This window comes from Cervus elaphus, chromosome 27 (genome assembly GCF_910594005.1).
Source record: "Cervus elaphus chromosome 27, mCerEla1.1, whole genome shotgun sequence".
NCBI classification, from domain to species: domain Eukaryota; kingdom Metazoa; phylum Chordata; class Mammalia; order Artiodactyla; family Cervidae; genus Cervus; species Cervus elaphus.
The window spans coordinates 24250397-24277086 of record NC_057841.1 but is presented as its reverse complement, the minus strand read 5'-3'; the positions used below and the strand labels follow the sequence as shown (position 1 = coordinate 24277086).

The 26690-nt window shown below is 42.4% G+C and overlaps 1 protein-coding gene across 1 annotated transcript in view; it reads right to left on the bottom strand.

The window, feature by feature from the left end:
- The window catches only part of TPGS2 (tubulin polyglutamylase complex subunit 2), a 60338-nt gene that overhangs the window by 2315 nt on the left and 31333 nt on the right, over positions 1 to 26690 (bottom strand). The window contains exons 3-6 of the mRNA XM_043889182.1: positions 15251 to 15338; positions 13159 to 13287; positions 2470 to 2583; positions 827 to 987 (exon numbers count right to left, since the gene is read on the bottom strand). Coding sequence (XP_043745117.1) covers positions 827 to 987; positions 2470 to 2583; positions 13159 to 13287; positions 15251 to 15338 — 492 coding nt within the window. The remainder of the gene's footprint in view (positions 1 to 826; positions 988 to 2469; positions 2584 to 13158; positions 13288 to 15250; positions 15339 to 26690) is intronic.

Sequence of the window (26690 nt, the reverse complement as noted above, 5' to 3'; positions counted from 1 at the left end):
TGATAATAACCACCCGCTATGTTGCCTGGATGATGTCATTATCATGTGCCATTTGAGCAAGGTGAGGTCCCCTTGATGAATACATACAGGGAACTGAGTCCCTCATTTTTTGCCACCTGGGCAAAAGTTCTTCTTGACACACCTGGTGTTCTCAAACAAGGCAGTCTATCAGCATTATCTGACATCTGTATGTTTAAAATGGTATCTAGGTCTATAGTATAAATGAGGCACATCCATATTTTGAAATACCAAATATCAATGCAAGAGACAGCTCTCTATATATGGATAGGGAATGAGCTCCAATGTGCAATTAAGTGAAAAGAAGGTGCAGAACAATGTGAACAGTGTCACACTTGTGACTTAGGAAAAAAGAACCCCAAACTGTATGCGTGAGTGCTTTCCATCCAGCAACATAGCTCAGTGAGGGCACAGGAGACACCAACAGCGGCTGCTGGTGGGGAAGTGGATGGACAAGGAGCCAGAGAATAAGAGACTGATTGTTCTTTGTTCTTGTGTGCGTGTACTGTGTATCCAAAACCAGCCATCAAACCTAAGCCCTGCCCCCTCCCCAGTTCATTAGAAATTAAAACTCCCCAGATGAGTCTGAGGACTAGCCAAGGCTGGGAACCACTTAACTAGATTAGCATGAAGTGCTGTTGTCCACCTGAATTGGAAGCACCTACTTTGTTTATTGAAAATGCAGGTTCCTGGGCTCTACCCAGATCTGCAGAATCAGATGAAGAAGTTGGGACTCTGCAACTTAGGCATTTCCTCAGAAGATTCTGATACGTTTTGCAGTTTGAGGTGACAGGGAGTCCTCCCTTACCTTGGCCTGCGGGCTGACGCCGTAGCTGGTGAAGGCGTACTGCCACTGGGGCAGGCCCAGGTGGGTGATGAGCAGGCGGTAATAGGCAGTGAAGGTGTCTGTGAGAAAATGCCAGTATAGCGCTCTGTCCAGGAACCAGATCTCAGTGTCCTGTGCTAGTCCTGAAAGAGCAGACAGAAGACATAAAGGGACGGATTAACACTTTTTTCCTTTTATCTATAAAGTCAACATCTACTCATGGTTAAAACAAATTTCAACAGTAAAAGGAATGTAAAAGTTCCCATTTTCCCCTTCCAACCTCCCAGCTCCGTTCTCCAGTGGCCACTGTCAAGGCTTCTCTGATATTCTTTTACAAGTTCTTGATCAGTCAGTCAACTGACCTATCGCTGGGCCCTGGCCATCCGTGCCCTCAGGCTGCCTAAGGAGCGCTGATTTCCTGTGTGGACGCGACGCTTCCCTTCCCCCAACAGCTACAGGCTGTGGGCTCAGCCTTCCTGATGGAGACACTCTGAGGAGCCCTGGCTTTCTCAGGAGGTCTGAGAAGGCTCCCCTCTCCTGGGACTCTTGCCTGTGCAGTGGTGTGCTGTGCTGGTGGAGCTGAAGCACTGCTCTATCAGCTCCTGCCTCACACGTGCTTCTGCCCATCCATCCTTACTGCTGTGGAGGTCTCTCCTAGCTCATTTCCTCATCTCTCCTCTCTAATGGCATCCGTCCTCCAGTAGCCTCCTCTTCCAGTTCTACTCGTGGTCACATTTTCACTTGAATCCTGCCGTATTTGTGCTAAATAACCTTGACTCCCCCCATACTTCCACAGAATGGCCAAACTCCCTCACCTGGCTTTCAGGACTCGGCACAAAGGGCTTCTGGCATCATCTCCCCTCATCCCCAAGATGAACCCAGTGGCCAATGAACTAAAATTACCTGTCATTTCCCTCAAATCAGTTGCAGTGTTCCACGGCATGGCTGTTACCCATCTCTGCGTGGATGCCCTCTTTTGCCCCACCCTCACCACCCGTATCTCATTCCAACCAATATTTCAAGATGCAGCTCAAAGCTGCTTCACAAAGACTCCTCCAGCAGGAGATGGTCTCTGCTCCCCCCGGAAGTAAATCCTGGTGTGTCTTCTCACCCCTTGCAGGCAGAGAGGTACCTGAAGAGGGCTGCACCTTGTCCACCTCTGGACTGAACTGCTGTCAGGGGTGGCCTATGTCCAGTGGCAGCCACTGCACAGGAGGTCAGAGCCTTTTTCCCTCTTAGACTGAGGTTTAGTAATTCAGGTTTTTATTGCTGTTAAACTGCCTCCATAAAGAAGTATAAGACAGTGCTTTTCCTGGACGCTTTTCTAACACATGAACCAGCTAGAGGAGTTATTAACAGAGTAACTATTTATTTTACTTTTTATTCACTTATTATCCTAATCTTATTACTCTGCAGTAACTTGCAAATGACAGTACCTTAAAAAGACTTAATGGACCTGGAGGGAGGATGCTCAGAGAGGACCTAAGGGGCTTTCTCTTGGCGTCTACCTGAGACCCTGCAGCATCTCAGGTCAGGGAGGAGCATGTCTTCTGTGGGATGGCTGGAGAGCAAGGTCAGCCAAGGCCATTCCCAGACTACAGAACTGCGCCTGCCATGATTCTTACCTGGTTTCCCTCTTTTGTAGACAAGGCAAACCTTCCCATTCCCGTTGCAAGGATCCAACTCAAATATCACGCTGCGAGAATCAAAGTGAGGCTTCTCTGGCTGGTTCTCACTGGCTGCAAATCCAGAAGTTAATGGTAATGTTTAAACACACTCAGCTCAAACATACTTACTCATCCAGCTTTGCTAGGATGAAAAAAACAGAGAGGGAAAAAAACCTTATCTCAAACCTATTCTTAACTCTCATTTTCAAATGTGGACCAGTGTATTGTCCACTCTAAATGCCCTGGGTCTTGTTCTTGGTCTAAGTCTTCTGTCAGGGCCCTGCTGTTACCGACAGACAGTGTCAAAGAATCCAGGGGTAGGTGCCATGAGGACAACAAAGTGAACTTCCTGGGACGCGTGAAGTCAGAGGAATTGGAACAATTTCTTTTTCCCCAGATAACTGCTTTCCCCTCATTTATAGCACTTTATGATCTTTTGATTAGAATCTTGTTTCTTATGTCTAAAATGTATATTTGCAGTTATGACCCTATTAAAGTATTTTGTGTCTATGCCTTTTGTCAATTATTGACTATACAACATTCGGCAAATTATGCAATGTCTGAGTTCCTTATATTACTTGTTTTTAAGAAGTGATAATGTGTACCTAATAGAGTTTTCGTGAGGACTGTCAGAAATTTTATATAAAGCCCATACTCAATAAATATTAGTTACTGTCATTAATTAATAACAGCATTAGTTAAGGACATGAGTCCTAGGGTCGCTCAGAAGATAAAGAATCTGCCTGCAATGCTGGAGACCCAGGTTTGATTCCTAGGTTGGGAAGATCCCCTGGAGGAGGAAATGGCAACCCACTCCAGTACTCTTGTCTGGAGAATCCCATGGACAGAGGACCTTGGTGGGCTACAGTCCACGGGGTCACAAAGAGTTGGACATGACTGAGCGACTAAGCACACGTAAGCATAATATAATTGTGTGTGTGCTCACTTGTGTCTGACTCTCTGTGACCCCATGGACTATAGCCCACCAAGGTCCTCTGTCCATGGGATTCTCTGGACAAGAATACTGGAGTGGGTTGCCATTTCCTCCTCCAGGGGATCTTCCCAACCCAGAGGTCAAATCCTTGTCTTGTGCATTGGCAGGCAGATTCTTTACCACTGAACCACCAGGGAAGCCCATATTATAATTATAACATTATAATTAATGCTAAGTCTGGCTCTGTTAGAAATACCTGCCTAGAAACCAAATATCATGGTGTAACAGAAAGAAGATGAATTCTTAGAAATGCAAGCACCAGAAGCCTCTCCTGCTTCTTTCATTACAGCAATTATGCATAAAGATTAGTATTAGTCACTGGGTGGAGAAGGTCTACAAACCTAGGAGAGATTGGATAAACAGAGTATATAGTGTCTGTGATCTGCACATACACCTGTGTGTGTGGGCACAGGCACTCAGTCGTAGTCGACTCTCTGCAACCCCATGGACTTTAGCCTGCCAGGCTCCTCTGTCTATGGAATTTTCCAGACAAGAATACTGGAGTGGGTTGCCATTTCCTTCTCCAACCTATGTATATATAATTTTATATAAGTGCATTAGTATTTACATTTTTAACTAAAAAGGTTTTTCTTTTTTAAAACATGGCTTTCCTCATCTTATATGGTCCTAGACACACATATAGGTATACATCTAAATTTTTTCAAGATTGTTTATTATATAAAAATTGGATACCATACAGGTTACCTAAATCTCACCTTCTATATAACAGTACCATGTGGAAAGCCCTCTAAGGTTTGTAATTCTAATGTGTTAATGGCTGCCTGACTCAAAGTGGGTGCCCCCTAATTTACCCTGCCAGTCCTCTACTGATAGGCATTCACCCAACATTATTCTGCTGCAAATGCTACAGTAATCATCTCTGTACACATCCTTTTGATCAAGTACTTTTGTTACGTGGACAGACACCCACACAGTAGAACGGACATTGCTAGACTGCTTTTTGAAAAGGCCTTTGTTTTTGAAAGAATTTGGAATGTCTGAAAGGGGTTTAGCATTCTAGGTTGACACTTTTTTCCTCTGAGTATTTTATCTTTTTTTTAACCAATTGAATTTGCTTAAAGAACACTTTTATTTTTCTATGTATCTATTTTTTCCTCTGGTCTAGCAGTATGAATATTATCATAACTTTTTAAAATTGGCATATACTTGATTTACAATGCTGTTAGTTTCAGCTGTACAGCACAGTGAATCAGTTAAATATTACCCTCTCTTCTTTAGATTCTTTTACCATATATGTCATTACGGAATACTGATTGTTTCCTGTGCTGAACAATAGGTCCTTATTAGTCATCTGTTTTATACATAGTAGTGTGTGTCAATCCAAGCTCCCAATTTATCCTTCCACTCCCCAGTATTTCATTTTGACTGAATTGTTTCCAATGAGAAATATGCCATTATCCTCATCTTTTTCCTTTGTATGGAACTGTCTCTTCCCATTAACAGCTTTGAAGATCTTCTCTTCATCCCTGATTTTGAACGATTTGATTATGTTTCTTACTATTATTTCTTCATGTTTCTTATTCCCAGCTTGTTGAGCTTCTTAGATACGGTTTAAGTCTCCAAGAAATTGGTATAGTTTTGAGCCACCATTTCTTGAAATATTATTTGCTAGCCCAATTACAGGGACTCCAGTTAGACATATACCATTTGCTGTCCCTCAGTTAACTGATGTTCTTTTCATTAAAAGAATTTTTTAATTTTTTTGTGTTATTTTGGATTGTCTACTGTTATATCTTTAAGTTCTCCAGTCTTTTCTTTAGCAATGTCTAAGTTATTGTTAGTCCCATCCAGTGTATTTTTCATCTCAGACACTAGTTTCATCTATAAAAGGTAAGTTTGGATTTCTTTTTTCCTAACTGCTATGTCTGTATAAATTTTTGAACATATTGAATATAGTGATGACTGTTTTAAAGTCTGTATCTGCTGATTCTAAACGGTGTCTCAAATCTGGATTGGTTTCAACTAATCAGTTTTTCTCTTCCTCACGGTTATTTTTTTCCTTCTTTTTTGCATGCCTGCTAATCTTTGGATGCCAGAAATTGTTACTTTTGCATTGTTGAGTGCTTTATATTTTTATATTTCTACAAATATCATTAAGCTTTGTTCTGTGATAGTTAAATGACGTGAAAACAGATACTTTTGGGTCGTAGTATTTGTCAGGCAGAACCCAAGACAGTATTTAACCTAGGGCTATCTTTGCCCCCATTCCTGAGGCGGGACCCTCCAGAGTACTCTACCTGGGGTAAGCTGTGAGGTGTTTCAGCCCGGCTGGTACAAACAGGCATTAGGCCTGGTCCTGTGTGAGCACCAGGCGCTGTTCCCGCTCATCACCTGGGGCCGTCTTGTCCCTGGGCCTCGGGCAGTATCTTCACATGCGGTGCTCATCAGTTCTCTGCTGAATACTGGAGGAGGGTCCTCAGCAGTTCTCTATATAGCTCGTTCCTCCCCGTTACTCAGTCCTGTGAGCTGTCTTCACCCAGCTGGGCTCTTAGTTCTCTCTTCCTAGTTAACAGGTGCAACAGGCTCTGCTTGGTTTCGTTCTCAATGCCGTCAGCCGGAAACTTTCAGATAATAAGCTAGGGGCCACCTCATTTGTTTCCCATCATTCAGAACTCATCATCCTTCCCTGCATGATGCTATCTTGAAATCCATTGTTTTACTTTTTTTTACATTTGTTTTTGTTTTTTGTTTCAGGTGGGAAGCTTGGTCTCTGCTATTTCATCTTGGATGAAATCAAAAGTTCAGACTGTAGGCTCCTACCAAGTTTTAGCAGCCCTGACTGATGCTATCTGGGGTTTACCCTCAGGCAAAAAGTTACAAAAATAGGAAAATCATTCAGTGTGATTCCCTTCTACCATTTGTAGATGCCACTCCAGTTTCTGCTTATATCTGGTTACTCTCTAGTCCTTTTAAGTAATTATCTTAAAAATTTCCTCAGAGTTTAGAGTATTATTTGCACAAGTCCTGATCTGTTTGAAAGATAGTATGCCTTATGACCAGAATCATAAGGTCAAATCTACAATGTCCCTGTTACTAGTTCTTTGTTGAATTTTTAGTTTTATCTTCATTTGCACATTAGCACATTGTCTTATAGCTTGTGCCTAATAATTTCATCCGTGGGAGTACCAGTGGATCTCCTCCTGTTACATTATTGGTGCTAGTTCTTCTTCATGGTGTTGTGTTTATTCATGTGCCTGGTTCATATTCAGGAGGATTATTTTTGAAAAATTGTTTATAAAAACAATGGGGTCTAGGATAATGTTTTCTTCTTTTAGGGAAGAAGTTTGCTTTTATATGAGTTTTATATTGAGATATAATTCATCTACCATACCATTTACTCATTTGAAGTGTACAAGTCAATGGTTTTGAGTGTACGGACTGAGCTTTGCAACCATTGACACAGTCACTTTTCCCAACATTTCCTTAGAGTGAATGTGTGTGAGTGAATGCCAGGCCCCCTAGGATATTCATACTGGAATCAAATTAGTCCAATTTGGGGATTTAACATTTTCTGGGGTGCACGTGTGACTTACACCTGGACTTCAGTCCATGTGAAAAGTGGTTATTTCTGGTTCATCATGTCTCCTAAGGTACAGCTCCCCCCGTGCTAACTGAAAGGATAGGGTAGCTTTTATGGGTGCTCTAGTTTGTAGGTCCTACACTCCGTTTTATTCTCCTAGTCTCATATATGGGTCCAATTCTCAGCCTTTCATAGCCTCATTGCTTCTTTTGAAAAGGATAGTGTATCCTAGGCAAGAGCAAGCCCAAACATTGAGCCTCTTCCCTGGATTTCTGTCTTCTTCTGCATGTTAATCTAGTGCTACCTCATCATCTTATTAGCTCTTTGGTGATTTTTGTGTGTTGCCTGACTTTTCAGTTGTCTTCAGCAAGAAGGCTGCTCTGAATTACCTATCTGCCTTCACCAGGAGGTCTCTTCATCAGCCTAAGTATGCTCCTGAAAATAATACATAGGTGAGCTTTGCTTTTTATATCAATCTGATAGTCTCTGCTTTTTAAAAGGGAAATTCAATTCCAGCACACTTAATAAAATGATCAATCTGTTTTATTTTATTCCTCTTAATGTTCTGTTGCCTGTTTTATAATGTTTCTTTTCCCTTTTTCTTACTTTTACTCATGTGATTCAACACTACCTTTATTAGGTTAGAGATTCTAAAGTAATCTTTTATTCCTTTAGTGGTTATCTTCCTTTTTGTTATGCTTGCATGACTGGATTCATACGATTCTACCTTTATTTGAAAATAATAGGCCATTGTTTCTCTAACCAAGTGTGGTAAGCAGAATTCTAAGATGGCCCCCAAGAGTCCTACTCCTTGATATACACACCTTGTATAACCTCCTCCCCTGAGAGTAGTCAGGACCTGTAACAAAGGAGTGATCATTCTCTTGATTAGGTGACATTATGAGACTACTGTAGCAGACAGCTGACTGACAAGCAAGCTACCATGTTGTCAATCATGTGGCAGTCTCGGTGAGCTGAGAGTGACACCGGACCAACAACCAACAAGAAAACAAGGACCAAGTCCCACAGCTGCAAGGAACTGCGTAAGGTCAACCACCAGTGAGCCTGGAAGAGGCCCCTATCCTCAGGCGGATTCACAGCACCAGCTGACACCTTGATTTTAGCCTGTTAAGACTCTAAGCAGAGGACTCTACTAATCTGTACCTGAATTTTTAACTCATGAAAACTGTTAGATAAGAAATGTGTAGTGTTTCAAGTCAGTAAATTTGTGGTAATCTGTTATACAGGAAAAGAAAACCAAGACACTAAAGACACTCTGTTTTCCCCAAAGTGTACTATTTCTTTCCTCCAGTAGGATGAGACCTTCCACTTTCTACTTCTTTTCCTCTTTGTCCTATACTTTCTACTGTAAGGACTCTCTGGAACATTCTTTGTATTAATGCTAGGGCTACTGTAACAAAGTACCACATACTGAAAGGCTTGAAGAGAAATTTGTTGTCCCATGCCTCTGGAGGCTGCAGATCCAGGTCAAGGTTGGTTTCTCTTGAGGGCTGTGGAGAAGAGTCTGTTCTGTGTCTCTCCCCTAGTTCCTGGTAGTTTGCTCGCAACTTTTATTTTTATGTTTATGCTTTCCTTGGTATGTAAAAGCAGGACTCCATCTCTGTCTTCATCTTTACATGACTTTCTTATGTACCTATATTTCCCAATTTCCCCTATTAAAAGGTTGCCAGTCATACTGGATTAGGGCTCCACCTGACTCCAGTATGACCTCACCCCAACTACTTAGATCTATTAATATAATGACCCTATTTCCAAATAAGGGCACAGTCTGAGGTAGTGAGGTTAGGACTTTAACATGAATATTTGACACAATTTAACCCATAACGCTTTTATATCTTGCTTTTGTCCTATTTTTTAGGTTTAGCTGAGACAGTCCATTTAAACATATTCCATGCACTATGTATGTCTCTTTTCCAAGAGTTCTTATGTAAAAGTTGTATACAGTCCTGAATTTTGTTGTTCAGTTGCTCAGTTGTGTCCGACTCTTTGCGACGCCATGGACTTCCCTGTCCTTCACCATCACCCAGAGCTTGCTCAAACTCATGTCCATTAAGTCGATGATGCCATACAACCATCTCATCCCCTGTTGTTCCCTTCTCCTCCTGCCTTCAATCTTTCCCAACATCAGGTTCTTTTCTAATAAGGCAGTTCTTTGCATCAGTTGGCCAAAGTATTGGAGTTCAGCTTCGGCATCAGTCCTTCCAATGAATATTCAGGGTTAATTTCTTTTAGGACTGACTGGTTGTATCTCCATGCAGTCCAAGGGACTCTCAAGAGTCTTCTCCAAAACCACAGTTCAAAACCATCAATTCTTCAGTGTTCAGCCTTCTTTATAGTCCAACTCTCACATCCATACATGACTACTGGAAAAACTATAGCTTTGACTAGACTGACCTTAGTCAGCAAAGTAATATCTCTGCTTTTTAATATGCTGTCTAGGTTTGTCATAGCTTTTCTTCCACAGAGCAAATGTCTTTTAATTTCTTGGCTGCAGTTACCATCTTCAGTGATTTTGGAGCCCAAGAAAATAAAGTCTCTTACTGTTTCCACTGTTTCCCCATCTATTTGCCATGAAGTGATGTGACCAGATGCCATGATCTTAAGTTTGAATGTTGAATTTTAAACCAGCTTTTTTACTCTCCTCTTTCATCTTCATCAAGAGGTGCTTTAGATCCTCTTTGCTTTCTGCCATAAGAGTGGTGCCATCTGCGTATCTGAGGTTATTGATATTTCTCCCAGCAATCTTGATTCCAGCTTGTGCTTCATCCAGACCAGCATTTTGTATGATGTACTCTGCATATTTAAAAGCAGAGACATTACTTTGCCAACAAAGGTCTGTCTAGTCAAGGCTATGGTTTTTCCAGTGGTCATGTATGGATGTGAGAGTTGGACAGTGAAGAAAGCTGAATGCCAAAGAATTGATGCTTTTGAACTGTGGTGTTGGAGAAGACTCTTGAGAGTCCCTTGGACTGCAAGAAGATGCAACCAGTCCATCCTAAAGGAGATCAGTCCTGGGTGTTCATTGGAAGGACTGATGTTGAAGCTGAAACTCCAATACTTTGGCCACCTCATGCAAAGAGTTGACTCATTAGAAAAGACCCTAATGCTGGGAAGGATTGGGGGCAGGAGGAGAAGGGGATGACAGGATGAGATGGCTGGATGGCATCACCGACTCGATGGGCATGGGTTTGGGTAGACTCTGGGAGTTGGTGATGGACAGGGAGGCCTGGTGTGCTGCGATTCATGGGGTCACAAAGAGTTGGTCACAATTGAGTGACTGAACTGAACTGAACTCTGCATATAAGTTAAATAAGTGGGGTGACAGTATGCAGCCTTGATGTACTCCTTTTCCAATTTGGAACCAGTCTGTTACCCCATGTCTGATTCTAACTGTTGCTTCCTTGACCTGCATACAGGTTTCTTGGGAGGCAGGTAAGGTGGTCTGGTGGTAAGGTTATGTTCCTGAACAGTAACATTTAATTTAGTCTTCTTTTTTTAGTCTTAATTTACATATTTCTTTATTCAGGCTGTGCTGGGTTGTCACTGCTGTGCTTGGGTTTTCTCCAGCAGCAACGCACAGACTCCCAGTTGCAGTCAGTGGCTTCCATTGTGGCGGAGCACAGACTCTAAAGCGTGCAGTTCAGTAGTTGTGGCTTGCAGGTCTAGAGCATGGGTTCAGTAGTTGTGGTACACACGCCTAGCTGCCCCATGGCCTGTGGGATCTTCCCTGTCCATGAATCAAACCCGTGTCCCCTGAATTGCAAGTCAGACTTAACCACTGGACCACCAGGGAAGCCCAGTCTCTTTCATAGGAGGTTCACTAATGTCTTGTTTCCTTTCCTCTTTATAGAGCCACATCTAGAGATCTCCATTCCATTCCATTTGTCTTCAGGTTAGAGTATTTATGTTCTTGAAGTTTTACACAAACTTTAATATTCTTTTAATAATCTGAGAGCTGTATTTGGTCTATATATATAGGACTCTTGATTTTCACTCCTTTTCTCTCAACCTGTTTATGCTTTATCTTTCTTACTATCTTCTAGTTTTCAACTGTTGCAGGTAAGAAGACTGATGTCAGTCTGATTATTCTCTCTCTATAAGTTATTTTTGCCTAGAAGCTTGTGATTTTTTTTTCTGCATCATGTAATGTCTAGGTTTCTGTTTTCTCCTGAATTCAATTGGAGTCCAGGAGAGCCCTTTCAATCTGAAGATTGAATAATACAAATTTTCCTTTATTATTGCTTATTTGTTATTCCTTTTGCATTTATTCTTTTTCCCTTTATTAAGCACCTAGAATTCCACTGGAAGGTCACCTGATTGTATTTTCCGTTTCTCTTATCCTTCCACTTTTCCTGTCATTTCTCATATTAAAATGTATTTTATCTGTGCTTTTAGATATTCTTGCACTTGCTTTTTCAGGCTATTAACTGAGGTCTCAATATTTATACTCTTATTCAACTCATCTAGTCAGTTGTTTTTTATTTTTTTCTATAGGAAATGTTTGTGCTGTCTTAAATGTCAAAGTGTTCTTATTCTTATTTTTATTTAGGTGTTCATCAGTGTCCTCTAGCAGTGTTACTTCTCTGGTTGTATATTCTAATATTTCTTCCTGATTGTCCTCTTTCTAACTGCTAAGTCTCCTGAGGAAAGTCAGCATTTTTAAATTTAATGAAACTTAGAGTTGTTGAACTGTATGATAAAGCATGAACCCAGAAGGTGCCAGAAGCCCAAGTGACTTTTAGCTCCATGAATACGTAGGACAATGTGGTCTCTACCCCAGCTCAAGTCCTATGCTGAGGTCCCATGAAATCATTTCTGTCATTTAGTCTACTGCTGCCTATCAGCCTCAAGGGCAGGGTACACCCATTCCCCTTATTTACCAGCCTCTTTGCCTTTGAGGGAGTAGAGAGCCCCAATATACACACACAAAGAAAATGTGACCTTTTTCCCACTCATGAGGATTCCATACATTTCTGAGTGCAGGTTCTTCTCAGGGCCCAAAACTTTCCAGTCTCAGCCCCTGGATTCCTCTTCTGATTATCCAGCTGCTTGTCCAGTTGAAGGAGAAAGACTATCATCAGTTCTGTCAGAACTTCGATGCACTCCAAGGCATTAGTACTAGAGATGCTATAGTTATCTACTGAATATTCATTCTCCCTTTTAGAACTCCAGTTCTACTCCAATTCAATTTGAAGAGGCACTACTACACAGCTAAAAATACTTACCTCCTCAAATTCCCTTGCAGGGATGGGTAACCTTCTGACTCTATTCTGGCCAATGGCTATTGGGAGGGGCTTCTGAGAAAACTACCATTTTCCTGACAAAAAAGGAAATATTCTGCCAAGAGACAGTTATTTTGCCCTTTACTCTTCTTTTTCCTGCCTGGAACACAGACTTGAAGCTTGGAGGTAGAACTGACATTCTTCAACCATGAGAATGAAAACCAAACCCGAAGGCTGGTGTGCCAGGAATCCAGAGACTTTATCATCGAGTTTCTCAAGCAACTACACCAGCCTAGTTCCAGATTCTTATTAAGAGAAAAATAAACTCCTCTTTAGTTTAAACATTGTAATGGGGGTCTGTTATATGCAGCCAAACACAATTCTGACTGAAGAAGTCCTCACTTATACATAATTGATTATAGCTTTAGCAGCCATTTGAATTTAAGCCATTTCAATCAGAAGTGGCCAAGAGCCTGAAGGGAGACAGGAAGCTGCACTTAGATTGCCACGGTCCCTGAAACGTCTCAACACTGAAATGTGGGCTGAAGTTTAATCCATAACATTCATTCACTTATCAGAATTCATTAACTGTCTACTATGCGGCAGGGACTGCAGTGGGTACTGGATACAAAACAAAGACCCCAACCCTGGCATTTTCTTGATGAAAATTTCCTTTTTTGACACAGGCTGTTTTTATTTGTTTGTTTGTTTTTAACCTTACTCCATGGTTCAGAGAAGCCATGAGTGGGAAGGTTTTGAGTTTAGGGGAACAAGTTACAATGCTACAATGTCTTTCTATTATTTTCAATATTATAAAATGGAAACAAGCAGGTTGATTTGTAACTCAAAGCAGAAGTTCCCCCAGTTACCTTCTTGTATATCGTCCTCCAGGTCTGCCAGAGTTGGTGCGTTAGGAAGTGAGTACATGGAAGACTGGTTGAGTTGAGTCAGTTTTGAGATGCTGTTAATTGCCATGCTGCCCAATGGAATGGTATGTTCTATGGGAATGTTAACAAAAAGAATTAAATGGAATAATAAGCTAGTTACCATGGTCAACCAAAGGGCATCTGCTTGACTAACTTAAGACCAGTTATTATTTGATCCCAGGGCTGAGGAATTGAATGGAAAGTGGAAAAAAGAGAATCAATGTACTACATGCTCTGAAGCACCAGACTTTCATCTTTTATGCAAAAAAAAACACAAAAACAGCTGGGGCCTTGAGTGAAGAGTCCCCACTGCATGTGTTAGGGTGGAGCACCAAAGTAGATTTTAAGAGAGGATTCTCAAAAAGAACTGTGAATTTTAGGGTTGGAGCCTGTTTGAAGATCAAAGGACTGAAAAATATTTTTGCTCCCATCATCCAGAATGAAGGATTATACTTTCCAAAGTAACAGTTTTAATTATATAACTGACCACTTCTACCCTTCTTGTCATAAGCTTTCACTGTGGAAACTATCTCCCCCTTTACTTGTCATTTTTTACTCAGTGGAGCAAATTTTCTTGAAAGCCTTCTTGCTTAGTTCCAGTTTTCTGTGATTCATGTGCACAAAAAAGATGATCTATTTTTCTTATCTGTCATACAGAATCTTCATAATACAGGTGCTGGGCATGGGGTGGTGCACTAAGACTTGGACATATGACTGCTAAAATACTGGAATGACTGAAGCTGGTGTGTAGCCTGGAATGTCCAAGAAGAAGAGACCACTAAGGAAGGAGGTAAACATCAGAAGCTGCCGGTGCTAGGTTTTCTGTTAATGATTTTGGCCATCCAGTAAAAAATGGGTATGGCAATGGGGATGAGGATAAGAAAATAGGTTGGGAGGATTAAGTTAGAAAAAGTATTAATAATGAATAGGGACTCATAAAACCTTCATGAAATGTTTCTTTTCTGAAGTAGGCTTCTGAAAGGGTTAGCCTGTCTCTCTGATGTGGGCAAGGGAGGATCTGACAGTCACTCCAGCCTCTGGCCACTGTCTTTTGGTGACACCATGGTTTCTAGACCATCAGAGGTAATGATTCTAAGTTCACGTTAAATGCTTAGGAGTAAGTTATAAAGTGTGCCTCTGGTCAGCTGAGAGAGAAACAGGAAGGTTTGGAGAATCACCAAAAAAGTGAACTCAGGAGGTAGAGGCAGTGAAGGGTCAGTTCTGTAGATCTGCTGGGCTGCAGAAACTACTCATCCTAGTGGCAGCAAGAAGAGGTGCAGGGTGATTCCCAAGGACCAAAGCAGATCTGGGGATGTGGCTGGAGTCTGGAGATTATAAAGTCCTCTTAAGGACAGAGAAGTCTGTGTCAGGAATGAGCTGTACCCCAGTGGCTAGATCAGGATTTCCCAGCCTATGAAATGTTACTAGTGCTTTCACCTAAATGTGTAGCACTGACCTTCATGCCTGCATAATGCCTGAATCTCTTACATGTACCAAGTTTTGAGTCCCCACATCTACACCAGAAGTGTTTATCCTGGAAGTATTAAATACCAGGATGATAACCTGTGAACTGAGGTGGCGGATAACTTAGACTGGGGAGATGTGAGGGAGAGGTCAGAGCCCTGCGATCTCCAGCCTGCTAGGAATGAAGGGAGGAGCCCCTCTTATGACCACCAGAGACTGTCATTGCAGCTCACCCTGAGGAGACAGCTCCAAAGCGGACTCCTCCAAGGCTTTAATTTCAAGGTAGCTCAGGATTTTTGTGTAGTGCTTAATTTTTCCCAACATCTCAGGCCAATAGGAAGCCTCTAACTTTAGCTTCTGGTTAGGTACTGGGCAGACCCTGGCACAGGGGCCACAGAGGTGGTGGGTGAGGCAATGATGGCACAGGTTACTGCTGGGAGATGATCACAGCGTCTGGATACCCCCATACACTGTCCACATTCAGACTCCTGAGTTGTAAAGGCCCCCAGAATCGTTTCCCCTAAGCTCTCAGCCAGGGAAGTGTTCCTTCACAGCAAGAAGGCTGACTCACCATCCAGCTTCACATTCCACGTCATGTGGAAGCCGTTGGTCATCAGGTAAAAGTTCTTCAGATCCTCAGGCAGCACACAGTTATTCTTCTAGAACCACAGAGCAGCTGAGTGTTAGGTCAGGGCTGAAGGAGGGTGTAGGGCTATGCCTCAAAGCATGTGGGAACTATTTCAGATCCCTAAAACTGAGTAATTACCTCTAAAACTGGAGAATTCTGGGATGAGATGGCCACAAAGCAGGCTCCTCGACTCATGTCACTGACACACAATCTACAGCTATATACTGAACAATAATTTCCTTTGAGAGAAACCCAGAAACTAGCTGAGTGACTCCTGTTTACCAAATTGAAAGTCTGTGTGCCCAACGCACAGTGAGGCCCATCAATACTAAAACATTAGAGAAAGATTACAGATTCATTAAGGAGATGGGTGGCTCATGGCCTAAGAATCCCACAGTTTCTGAAAGCTTTCAGTAGCCCCTTTAAAAGCAAAAGGTGAGGGCTGGGCGTGGTGAGTTGTTGCAGACTTCTTGTTCAGATCCTTGCTTCCTGAGGTCAGGTCATGATCAGATAATGATGTCCCTGTTAATCTCTACCAGATGAATGTTCTGTCCTGACCAGAAAGGGCAAAGTTGCAAGGCACAACTTTCACCCTCCAAGGTCCCAGTCCTGGCTAAGAGGAGGCAGATCTCAGCTGGCAGCTCCTCAGGGCCAGGTTCCCGCCCAGCTGTCATCCCTGAGGAAGCCAGGCACCCAACCCAACTGGCCCTCAGTCTCCTCAGGCTGCCCAAATGGGGAGACCAGGTCTCAGACTGTGACAGACGGTCACTGCTAGTAGATAGCAGAGACAGCATGTGGGAAGAGGGTTACTGCTGCCTCAAGGCCGGGGCCAGGGCTAGTAGAGAGCCTTACCGAGGGCTCTGGAGCCCTGCAGGACGTAGCCCCTAGTCTGTTTCCTGGGCCCTTCAGCTCACCCGCTGGCCCAAGGCTGGGTGAGCTGGAGGGCCTCTGGAAGGCGGCCTGAATCTGCCTCTTACCTCACTCTCCACCTGATGACCACCACGCTACTGATCACTGACTGAACTACTTCCCCAGTGGCCCCTCACTGACAGTTACCAGTGGGCAGGGCCTACTGTGGTGCTGACCAATAGCTGAGCAGGACAACTAACGGTCTCTCACTGACAGTTGGTTGTGGGCGGGACCCACGGAAACACCGAGCAACGGCTGAGCAAGGCCTGCGGCCCAGTAACAGGGTGCAGAGCAATGAGGCCCAGCATGGCCACCTGCTAAGGGCCGTGCTCATCCTGCGCTGTTACATACCCACTGGGTGAACACGAAGAAACTTATACTGAAGTGGGTATGCGAGGCTGATCACAGTCTCACCCTAAAATCCACTCTTGGAAGGGTAACACACAACCAGAGAGGAACTCACAACCCCTAGATTCTCCCTGAGCAAAGGGTTTGGACCCTGCATGTGACACCTCAATTTTTAAGACTTCTACGTGAGAGATGGGCCTCCATAAATCTAGCTCTGAACGCCAGTTGGGCTTGGATCCAAGAGACCCACACGGCCACAGTGAGCTAAGAACAGTTTTCAGTGGGCTGCTATGGACTGTGGCAGCGGGATGGATGAGCACTGCCCTTAGCAGGCAGCCCCTGCTGTCTCATTGCCCCACACTGCAGCGAGGCAGCAGGCATTGGTCAGACCTCACTGCTGCCTCAGCGGGCACCCCCCACCCCAAGCAACCAACCGTCAGTGAGTGACCGTTAGGGAAGCGATTCCAGTCACCTTTCTCCCCTTTTGCTTTTAAAGGGGCTTGCTGAAAGTTTTCAGTAACTTTGGGGTCTTGAGGCGTGAGCCATCCATCTCCTTGTATGAATCTGTAATAAACCGTTCTCTGTTCCAAACTTGAATATTTTAGTACGGATGGGCCTCACTCTGCATCGGGCACACACACTTGTGATTCAGTAACATTACTATGGATATACCCCCAGGGTCTAGTGCAGAGACAGTAGAACTAAAATGCCCAGTCTTTTCCTTAAAGAAGCCTATTTGCTTATCTTAAAAGCTTTGGCCTGAGGAGCAGGCTTCTAATTTTAGCACGCATTAAGATGCCAACTGTAATCCTCTCCAGAGACCAGAGAGGCCAGTGGGCACCATACCATCTTCATGCTCTCCTTCTGCCTCACGGATATCTTCTGGAAAGGAGCTTATACACATGCCTGGCACCCCAGGGGCTGCCCAGGGGACACACTTGACTGCCTGGCTCTGCTGGCCAACACAGCTTATGTTCCCAGGTCCCAAAGGGCTCTAATAAACAAGCTATCCCACCAGGGCACAGGGCAGAGGCAGCAGATTGAAATACCCTGTATTTCTGTGAAAAGAGCCTGTTTGGAGATCTTAACTGCAGCCTCAAGTTTATAATTTAACATCTACGAGCCAACTAAAACCCTCTCCAGAGACTGCAGAGGCCAGTGGGGGCCACCTTTGCACTCTCTCTCTGTACTGCCCCAGGTCACCAGTGTTTCCAGGAAGGAGGCTGTGCAAACCTCTGGTGCTCCAGCTTTTGTGGCTGCTGCTCACAGGACACATCCCTTGATAACTGGCTGTGGTGAGCAGCAAGGCTTGTGTTCATGGGTGCAACAGGATGGTAGCAAACAAAGAAAAAACAGTTCTTAACATGCTATCCACCTAGGGCTCAGTGCAGAGGCAGCAGACAGAATGCCCTCTCTTAGTTCTCCCCTGAAAGAGGGCGTACGTGCATATTGTAAGCTACTGTTTGAGTGCCCAGTTTCCAATGAGCCTGCATCAAGGTGCTGAAATTCTCTTCTTTGGGACACTGACAGGTCATATTATACCCTCAACTACTGGGAGCCACTAAGAGCAAAGTAGGCTGAACATTCAGAAAGGTCTGATAGACAACCAAGAACCAGGGCAGGATTAAAAAGGTTCATCTCTTACATAAGGTCACTCTACTTCTTCAAGACTGGCTGTTGTAGCTAATGCATTGAAATCAACAGAGTGTCAAGAAAAATGAAGAAACAGATAAATGTGTTCCCAGTGAAAGAATTAGATAAAACCCCAAGAAAAAACCTAATGAAATTAAGATAAGTAATTTAAAGATGCTCACAGACATCAGGGGGACAATACATGAAGAAAGTGAGAATTTCAACAAAAAGAAAATACTAAGCAGAAATCACAGAGGTGAATAATATAACAACTGAGCTGAAAAATTCAATAAAGGCATTCAACAGCAGACTAGATGAAGTGAAATAAAGGATCAGTGAACTAGAAGACCGGGTACTGGAATTCATCTAATCAGATCAGCTTTAAACAAAAAACAAAGAGCAAGAGTGAATAGAGTTTAAGAGATTATAGAACAACATAAAGCTGATCAATACTATACACCTTTATAGGGCTATCAGAAGAAGAGAGAATGGGGCAGAAAGTTTATTTGAAGAAATAGTGGCTGAAAATTTCCCTAAAGTGGGGAAGGAAACAGATCCAGGAATCCCAGAGAGTTCCAAAAAAGAAGAATCCAAAGAGACATTATAACTAAGTTTTCAAAACTTAATGACAAGGGAGCCCCCATAAAGCTGTCAGGAGATTTCTAGGCAGAAACTTAGGCAGGCCACAAGATGGTGGCACAATATATTCAATGTGCTTGAAGAGAAAAGAAAATGTGCCAACCAGGAATATTCTACCTGGAAAAGCTGTCCTTCAGAAATTAAGGAGAAATAAAGTTTTCTATACAAGCAAAAGCTGAGGGAGTTTATCACCACTAGACCTGCTTTACAGTGAACACCACCAGCTTTACAGCTTTACAAGTGAACATTTGAATGCAGAGTCCCAAAGAACAGCAAGGAGAGATAAGAAAGCCTTCCGCACTGATCAGTGCAAACAAATAGAGGAAAATAATAGAATGGGAAAGACTAGAGATCTCTTCAAGATGATAAGAGATACCAAGGGAACATTTCATGCAAAGATGGGTTCAATAAAGGACAGAAATGGTATAGGCCTAACAGAAGCAGAAGATATTAAGAAGAGGTGGCAAGAATACACAGAAGAACTGTACAAAGAAGATCTTCATGACCCAGATAATCACGATGGTGTGATCACTCACCTAGAGCCAGACATTCTGGAATATGAAGTCAAGTGGGCCTTAGAAAGCATCACTATGAACAAAGCTAGTGGATGTGATGGAATTCCAGCTGAGCTATTTCAAATCCTAAAAGATGATGCCATGAAAGTGCTGCACTCAATATGCCAGCAAATTTGGAAAAGTCAGCAGTGGCCACATGACTGGAAAAGGTCAGTTTTCATTCCAATCCCAAAGAAAGGCAATGCTAAAGAATGCTCAAACAACAACACAATTGCACTCATCTCACATGCTAGTAAAGTAATGCTCAAACTCCTCCAAGCCAGGCTTCAGCAATATGTGAACCGTGAACTTCCAGAACTTTAGAAAAGGCAGAGGAACCAGAGATCAAATTGCCAATGTCCACTGGATCATCGAAAAAGCAAGAGAGTTCCAGAAAAACATCTATTTCTGCTTTATTGACTATGCCAAACCCTTCGACTGTGTGGATCACAATAAACTGTGGAAGATTCTGCAAGAGGTGGGAATACCAGACCACCTGACCTGCCTCTTGAGAAATCTGTATGCAGGTCAGGAAGCAACAGTTAGAACTGGACATGGAACAACAAGACTGGTTCCAAATCGGGAAAGGAATACGTCAAGGCTGTATATTGTCACCCTGCTTATTTAACTTGTATGCAGAGTACATCATGAGAAAACGCTGGGCTGTAAGAAGCACAAGCTGGAATCAAGATTGCTGGGAGAAATATCAATAACCTCAGATATGCAGGTGACACCACTCTTATGGCAGAAAATGAAGAAGAACTAAAGAGCCTCTTGATGAAAGTGAAAGAGGAGAGTGAAAAAGTTGGCTTAAAACTCAACATTCAGAAAACTAAGATCATGGCATCTGGTTCTATCACTTCATGGCAAATAGATGGGCAAACAGTGGAAACAGTGGCTGACTATTTTGGGGGCTCCAAAATCACTGCAGATGGTGACTGCAGCCATGAAATTAAAAGATGCATACTCCTTGGAAGAAAAGTTATGACCAACCTAGACAGCATATTAAAAAGCAGAGACATGACTGCCAACAAAGGTCGGTCTAGGCAAGGCTATGGTTTTTCTAGTGGTCATGTATGGATGTGAGAGTTGGACTATAAAGAAAGCTGAGTGCCAAAGAATTGATGCTTTTGAACTGTGGTGTTGGAGAAGACTCTTGAGAGTCCCATGGACTACAAGGAGATCCAACCAGTCCATCCTAAAGGATATCAGTCCTGAGTATTCATTGGAAGGACTGATGTTGAAGCTGAAACTCCAATACTTTGGCCACCTGATGCGAAGAGTTGACTCATTTGAAAAGACCCTGATGCTAGGAAAGATTGAAGGCAGGAGGAGAAGGGGACGACATAGGATGACATGGTTGGATTGCATCACCGACTCGATGGACATGAGTTTTGATAAACTACGGGAGTTGGTGATGGACAGGGAGGCCTGGTGTGCTGTGGTCCATGGGGTCGCAGAGAGTTGGACATGACTGAGTGACTGAATTGAACTTAATTGAACAACAAATATTAAAGGGTCTTCTTTCAAGTGAAACAAAAGGGTGATAATTGGTAACAGGAAAAAATATGACAGTATAAATCTCACAGGCAAAAGTTAAAGTATAGTTAAATTCAGAATAATGTTGTCAGGGCAGTGGGTTAATCACTGAAAGACAAAGCATGAAGATTAAAAGACAAAGCAGAAAACAACCACCGTAAAGGTACTAAAGGTGGTGCTTGTGGGAAAGAACCCACCTGCCAATGCAGGAGATATAAGAGATGTGGGTTCAATCCCTCGGTTGGGAAGATCCTCTAGAGGAGGAAATGGCAACCCACGCCAATATTTTTGCCTACAGAATCCCCATGAACAGAGGAGCCTGGTGGGCTACAGTCCACAGGGTCAAAAAGAGTTGGACACGACTGAAGTGACTGAGCACGCACACACAGGACACTTAGAAGCACTAAAACACACTATAGTTTAGTGGTAAAAGTAACTATAACTACAATAATTTGTTAACAGATCCACAAGATGAAAAAATGTAAATTGTGACATCTTTTTAAATGTGTGGTGGGGAAAGTAAAACCGTAAAGCTTTAAAATGCATTCAAACAAGTGGTGATCAGTTTAGATTGCTACATTTAAATATAAGCCTCATGAGGACCACAAAGAAAAAACCTATAGCAGACACAAAAAAGATAAAGAGAAAGGAGTCTAAGCACTCCATTACAGAAAATCATCAAATCACAAAGGAAGAAAGCAAGAGAAGGAACAAAATACAAAAGAATTATAAAATAGCTAGAAAACAATGAACAAAATAGCAGTAAGGCAGTACCTATCAACAATTATTTCAAATGCAAATGAAATAAATTCTACAATCAAAAAACAAAGAGTGACTGAATGAATACGAAAGGAGGCCAAGTTATGGAACTATGTTTTCTACAAGAGATTCACTTCAGATGTAATAACACATAAACTAAAAGTGAAGGGATGGATGTAAATGGAAATCAGAACAGACTTTTGAACTCTGTGGGAGAATGTGAGGGTGGGATATTTCAAAAGAACAGCATGTATACTATTTATGGTGAAACAGATCACCAGCCCAGGTGGGATGCATGAGACAAGTGCTCGGGCCTGGTGCACTGGGAAGACCCAGAGGAATCGGGTGGAGAGGGAGGTGGGAGGGGGGATTGGGATGGGGAATACGTGTAAATCTATGGCTGATTCATATCAATGTATGACAAAAAAAAAAAATAAAAAAAATAAAAAATAAAAAAAAACCTAAAAAACAAAAAAAACAAAAAAAACAAAGAAAGCTGGGATAGTTATACAAGAGTCCTACAAGAGACAAAGAGGGGCAGTATAAAGGGGTCAATCCAACAACAGGATATAGAATTTATAAATATTTATGCCTCCAAGACAGATAAAGCAAATATTAACAGACCTAAAGGGGAAACAGCAACACAATGGAACAATGGATATAAAGACATGTTAGACTAGATTGACATTACATTTACAGAATATTCTATTGAAAATCAGCAGAATCTAGATTCTCTCAAGTGTACATGGAATAGTTATAACAGATCACATGTTAGACCAGAAAACTATTAACAAAATTAAGACTGACATCATATTGAGTATCTTTTCTGTCCACAGTGGTATGAAACTAGACTCAGTTATAGGAAGGAAACAGGAAAATTCACAAAAATGTAGAAATTAAAAAACATGCCACTGAATAACCAATGGTCAAGGAAGAAATCAAAAAGGAAATTTTTAAAAAATATCCTGAGACAAATAAAAGTGGAAATACAATACACTAAAGCTTACGGGATGCTGCAAAAACAGTGCTAGAAGGGAATTCATAACAGCAAGTGCCTGTATCAGGAAATAGGAAAGTTCTCAAGCGAACAGTGCAACTTTACCCTTCAAGGAACCAGAGGAAAAAGGGATAAACTGAGACCAAAACTAGTACAAGTCGCCAGTACTGAGTGACTGTCACTCTCTCTTTTACTTTCACTGGTAGCCTAGTGGTTAAAAATCCACCTTTCAATGCTGGGGACATGGGTTCAATCCTTGGTTGGCGAACTAAGATCTCACATATGAAATCTTAGCCACTCAGTCGTGTCCAACTCTTTGTGACCCCATTGTGTGTAGCCTGCCAGGCTCCTCTGTCCATGGAATCCTCGAGGCAAGAATACTGGAGTGAGTAGCCATTCCTTTCTCCAGGGGATCTTCCCAATCCAGGGATCAAACCTGGGTCTCCTGCACTGACAGGCAGATTCTTTACTATCTGAGCCACTGGGGAAGCTCAGGATCCCACAGGCCATGGGGCAACAGCCTGTGCACTGCGACGGCAGAGCCCACGGGCCTCACCTAGAGAGCCCGTGAGCGGCAGCTACAGAGCCCATGCGCCGCGCTGAAAGATCCCACGCATCTCAGCTAAGACCTGATGCAGCCAGAACACAAACACACACTAAAAACAGCATATGATCATCTCAATAGAGGTCAAAAAAGCATTTCACAAAATTAAACATCCAGTCATGATTAAAAAAAAAACAAAAAGCCTCTCAACGTGAGGTAGAGAGGAAACATAAGTTAGCCTACAGGAAACATCATATTGATGGGTTAAAAGCTGAAAGCTGTTCCACTAAGATCAGGAAGACAAGGATGGCCATTCCTGCTAAGTTTATTCAACACAATATTGCAAATCCCAAGCAGAGAAATTAGGCAATAAAAAGAAACAAAAAGCATCCAAATCAGAAAAGAAGTAACATCATTACTATTGGCAGATGACATGGTATTACATAGAGAAATTCCTAAAGACTCCCCCAAAAAACTTTTAAAACAACAAATGAATTAAGTAAAGCTGCAGGGTACCAAATCAATATAAAAATTTTGTTGCTTTTCTACCAAGAATAACCACCTATCAGAAAGAGAAATTAAGAAAACAATCTTATTGACAACTGCATCAAAAAGAATGAAATACTTAGGGATAAGTTTCACCAAGGAGCTGAAAGACCTGCACACTTAAAACCTACAGGAACATGTAAGAGAGACCCTCTAGTTTTGATGATGCTATAACAAAGCAATCACTTCTGTAAATTTCAGAACCATGCTCATAACTTATTTCCTGAAACAAATTATTGGATCAGTGAGAACTGATTAAAGTAAAAAGTATATACTTCTAGAGATTTAATGAAATGAATTGAATAGTTCTAAAAGTTCTTAAAAAGAAGCACAATAGAATATAAACAAATATTTCATATGAATAGCAAATCATCCAAAAAAGCTGTGATTCCTTTCAGGAGGTACTAGGAGCACCCATTAAATTTTAAGTAACTCACACCTCTGCATGCATCTGGCCAGTCTTTTCTAGCCAATCAAACTACTGAACACAGAAGGATGAGTTCTCTAATTACTTTTCTTTCTTCTTGTCATGTTTATACATGCAGAGGGGCAATTTCCAAACTTTCTGCTTACTGGACCCTTTTGAGATGTGATACTGAACACTGCTTGTATCAGGTTTGTTTAGGTCACACTGTCAGTCAATTCCAGGTACCCAATGTGTGAAGAAGTTGAGTGTAACAGGACGACCTGAATTTATTTCCCAATTCTGCAACAAGCTGAGTGACCTTGACTGTCAAACTCTGTGAATCCAGGTTTAAGAATAATCTCTAAGATTGAGTCTATAAAAGACTGGAGGTGGGAGAAGTTAGGAATCTGGCAGGAAGAGAGAAGACTAGGTAATAAGGGTAATTACTATGGTTTCAGGGTACAGTATCTTGAAGATATGTGAGAGGCAAGCTTCAAAAGCTTGCAGGTAATTTTAAGCAATATTTTTAAATTATTAAGAAAAAAAATAAATTATTAAGAACACAATAGCTTCCTTGGTGGCTCAGTGGTAAAGAATATGCAATGCAGGAGACGTGGGTTCAATCCCTGGGTCAGGAAGATCCCCTGGAGAAGGAAATGGCAACCCAGTACAGGATTCTTGCCTGGGAAATCCCAGGGACACAGGAGCCTGGTGGGCTACAGTCCATGGGGTCACAAAAGAGTCAGACACAACTTAGTGACTAAACAACAATACAAGAGCTGTCATTTTAAAGAAACAGGATTTTCATTTTCTTGATCTAAGAACTAAAACATGCATTCTGATCATTTTTGGTTTTTTTTCTCTCTTCACCATCAAGTTCTCAATTTCAGAGATGGGTAACATAAAGAATTCTCTGACTCCTTGCACTAAACATTTTTTTCCTGCTTAGTAAGTTATTTCAAGTTTACGGCTTTCTCCTAATGCCTCCAGTATTGCACACTGTCTGTGCTTTCTGAGACAAAAGTGTGCATGCAAAACAGCTTTCTCCTGACCCATGGCACCCTAGTACAGGAAGTCGATAGTTATCAGTATTCTGACAAAGTTCTTGCTCCTTCTGTCATCCCCAGAGGTCAGCATCCAATATGAGATGCTGGTCACTAGTGCCATCTAGTGGTGGACACAAGGAACCTACTTCTCAACCCAGATTCCGTAAGATCCCCTCTGAGAAGGTCTGGGGGCATTGTTCACCTTAAAGTTCTGCTGGAGAATTTCAATAGTAGTGACTATAACACACAGTATTTATTTCACTCAAAAAAGAAATTTATTATGCTAATACTTTAAAAACTTACTCAAAATTCATAAAAATAGAAAAAAAACCAGTGAAATAAAGAGTTTAAAACATCTAAAATACTCACATAAATAAGCAAAATGTCAAGCAGACCAAGTTCAGAGAAACAGTGAACACGCTCTCGTTTTCACAGCAATCACTGTGGCCTCAGCTGGGCCGCCTCCTTGCTGTGGACCTCACCCCTGGCAGCCCAAGTGGCGGGTCCTGCAGTACTTCCAGCCCTTCCTTCTGAGCGCGGCTTCCAGGGCGGAAGCCACCTTTATTTTTACTTAAAACATTTAAAAAAAATTTTTGTTAATAAATTTATTAATTACATCATTCTTTATTTTAAGAGTGTTTTATCATGAGCAGTGGGATATAGAAGACTGACCTAATTATCATTGCTTTCTCTCTTCATGCTTGGCTGAGTAACTGAAGTCTCCAGTTGCTTCAGTGAGGGCAGATGAAGGAGAAAAACAGGAAAGAGCCTGCAGATGTCAACCATTCCACATGGCGGAGGCTGGCTGTGGGAGGGACAGGTGTGTTCTGTGGACACGGGGCTGAGCTGCAGGGGCATCACGTGTGGGTGGCTCCTGTGCCCTGGCCGGCAGCTCAGAGATACTGCCGTTTTCACTTCTCTCCTGCACAATGTGGGAAGAGACTGCTCTTCTGCAGGGAGCAATCTACTCACTTCAGAAGGGTTCTCTTGCCAGATTTAGGGTCAGTCTCTATTTTTAGGGGATGAAAAAGAAGGGGAAGGAGAAAGACTGGCAGAAAGCAAATGGCAGTCGAAGTGTAAGGATGAGAGAGGATCCGAGAGAAAGTCAGGAAGGGAGAGAAACTCTGCTGACCAGTATGTGAAGTAAGAGTGGCATCCCCACGGGACTGCAATCTCCCTTTATCCCAGTGATGACTCGGTTACATAATTCCCAGCTTCTGATTTTTTTCCCGCCTCCTGAGGAGGCTATTTACAATAATTTCTTTAAGCTCTGCTAGAAAGTCCACCACAAGCTGTGTTACTGCTTCATCATCTGGACGGACTGAGCCACTCTGATGTTTTGGGAGTCACCAGCTTGATTCCTGGAGCCTTCCTGAGCACTGCCTGAGCCCGTCTATGGCCTCCTGCTCACTTGCTGTACGTCTGAGAATCCTGTGCCCCATCGTTCCCTGTCTTCCAGAGGCC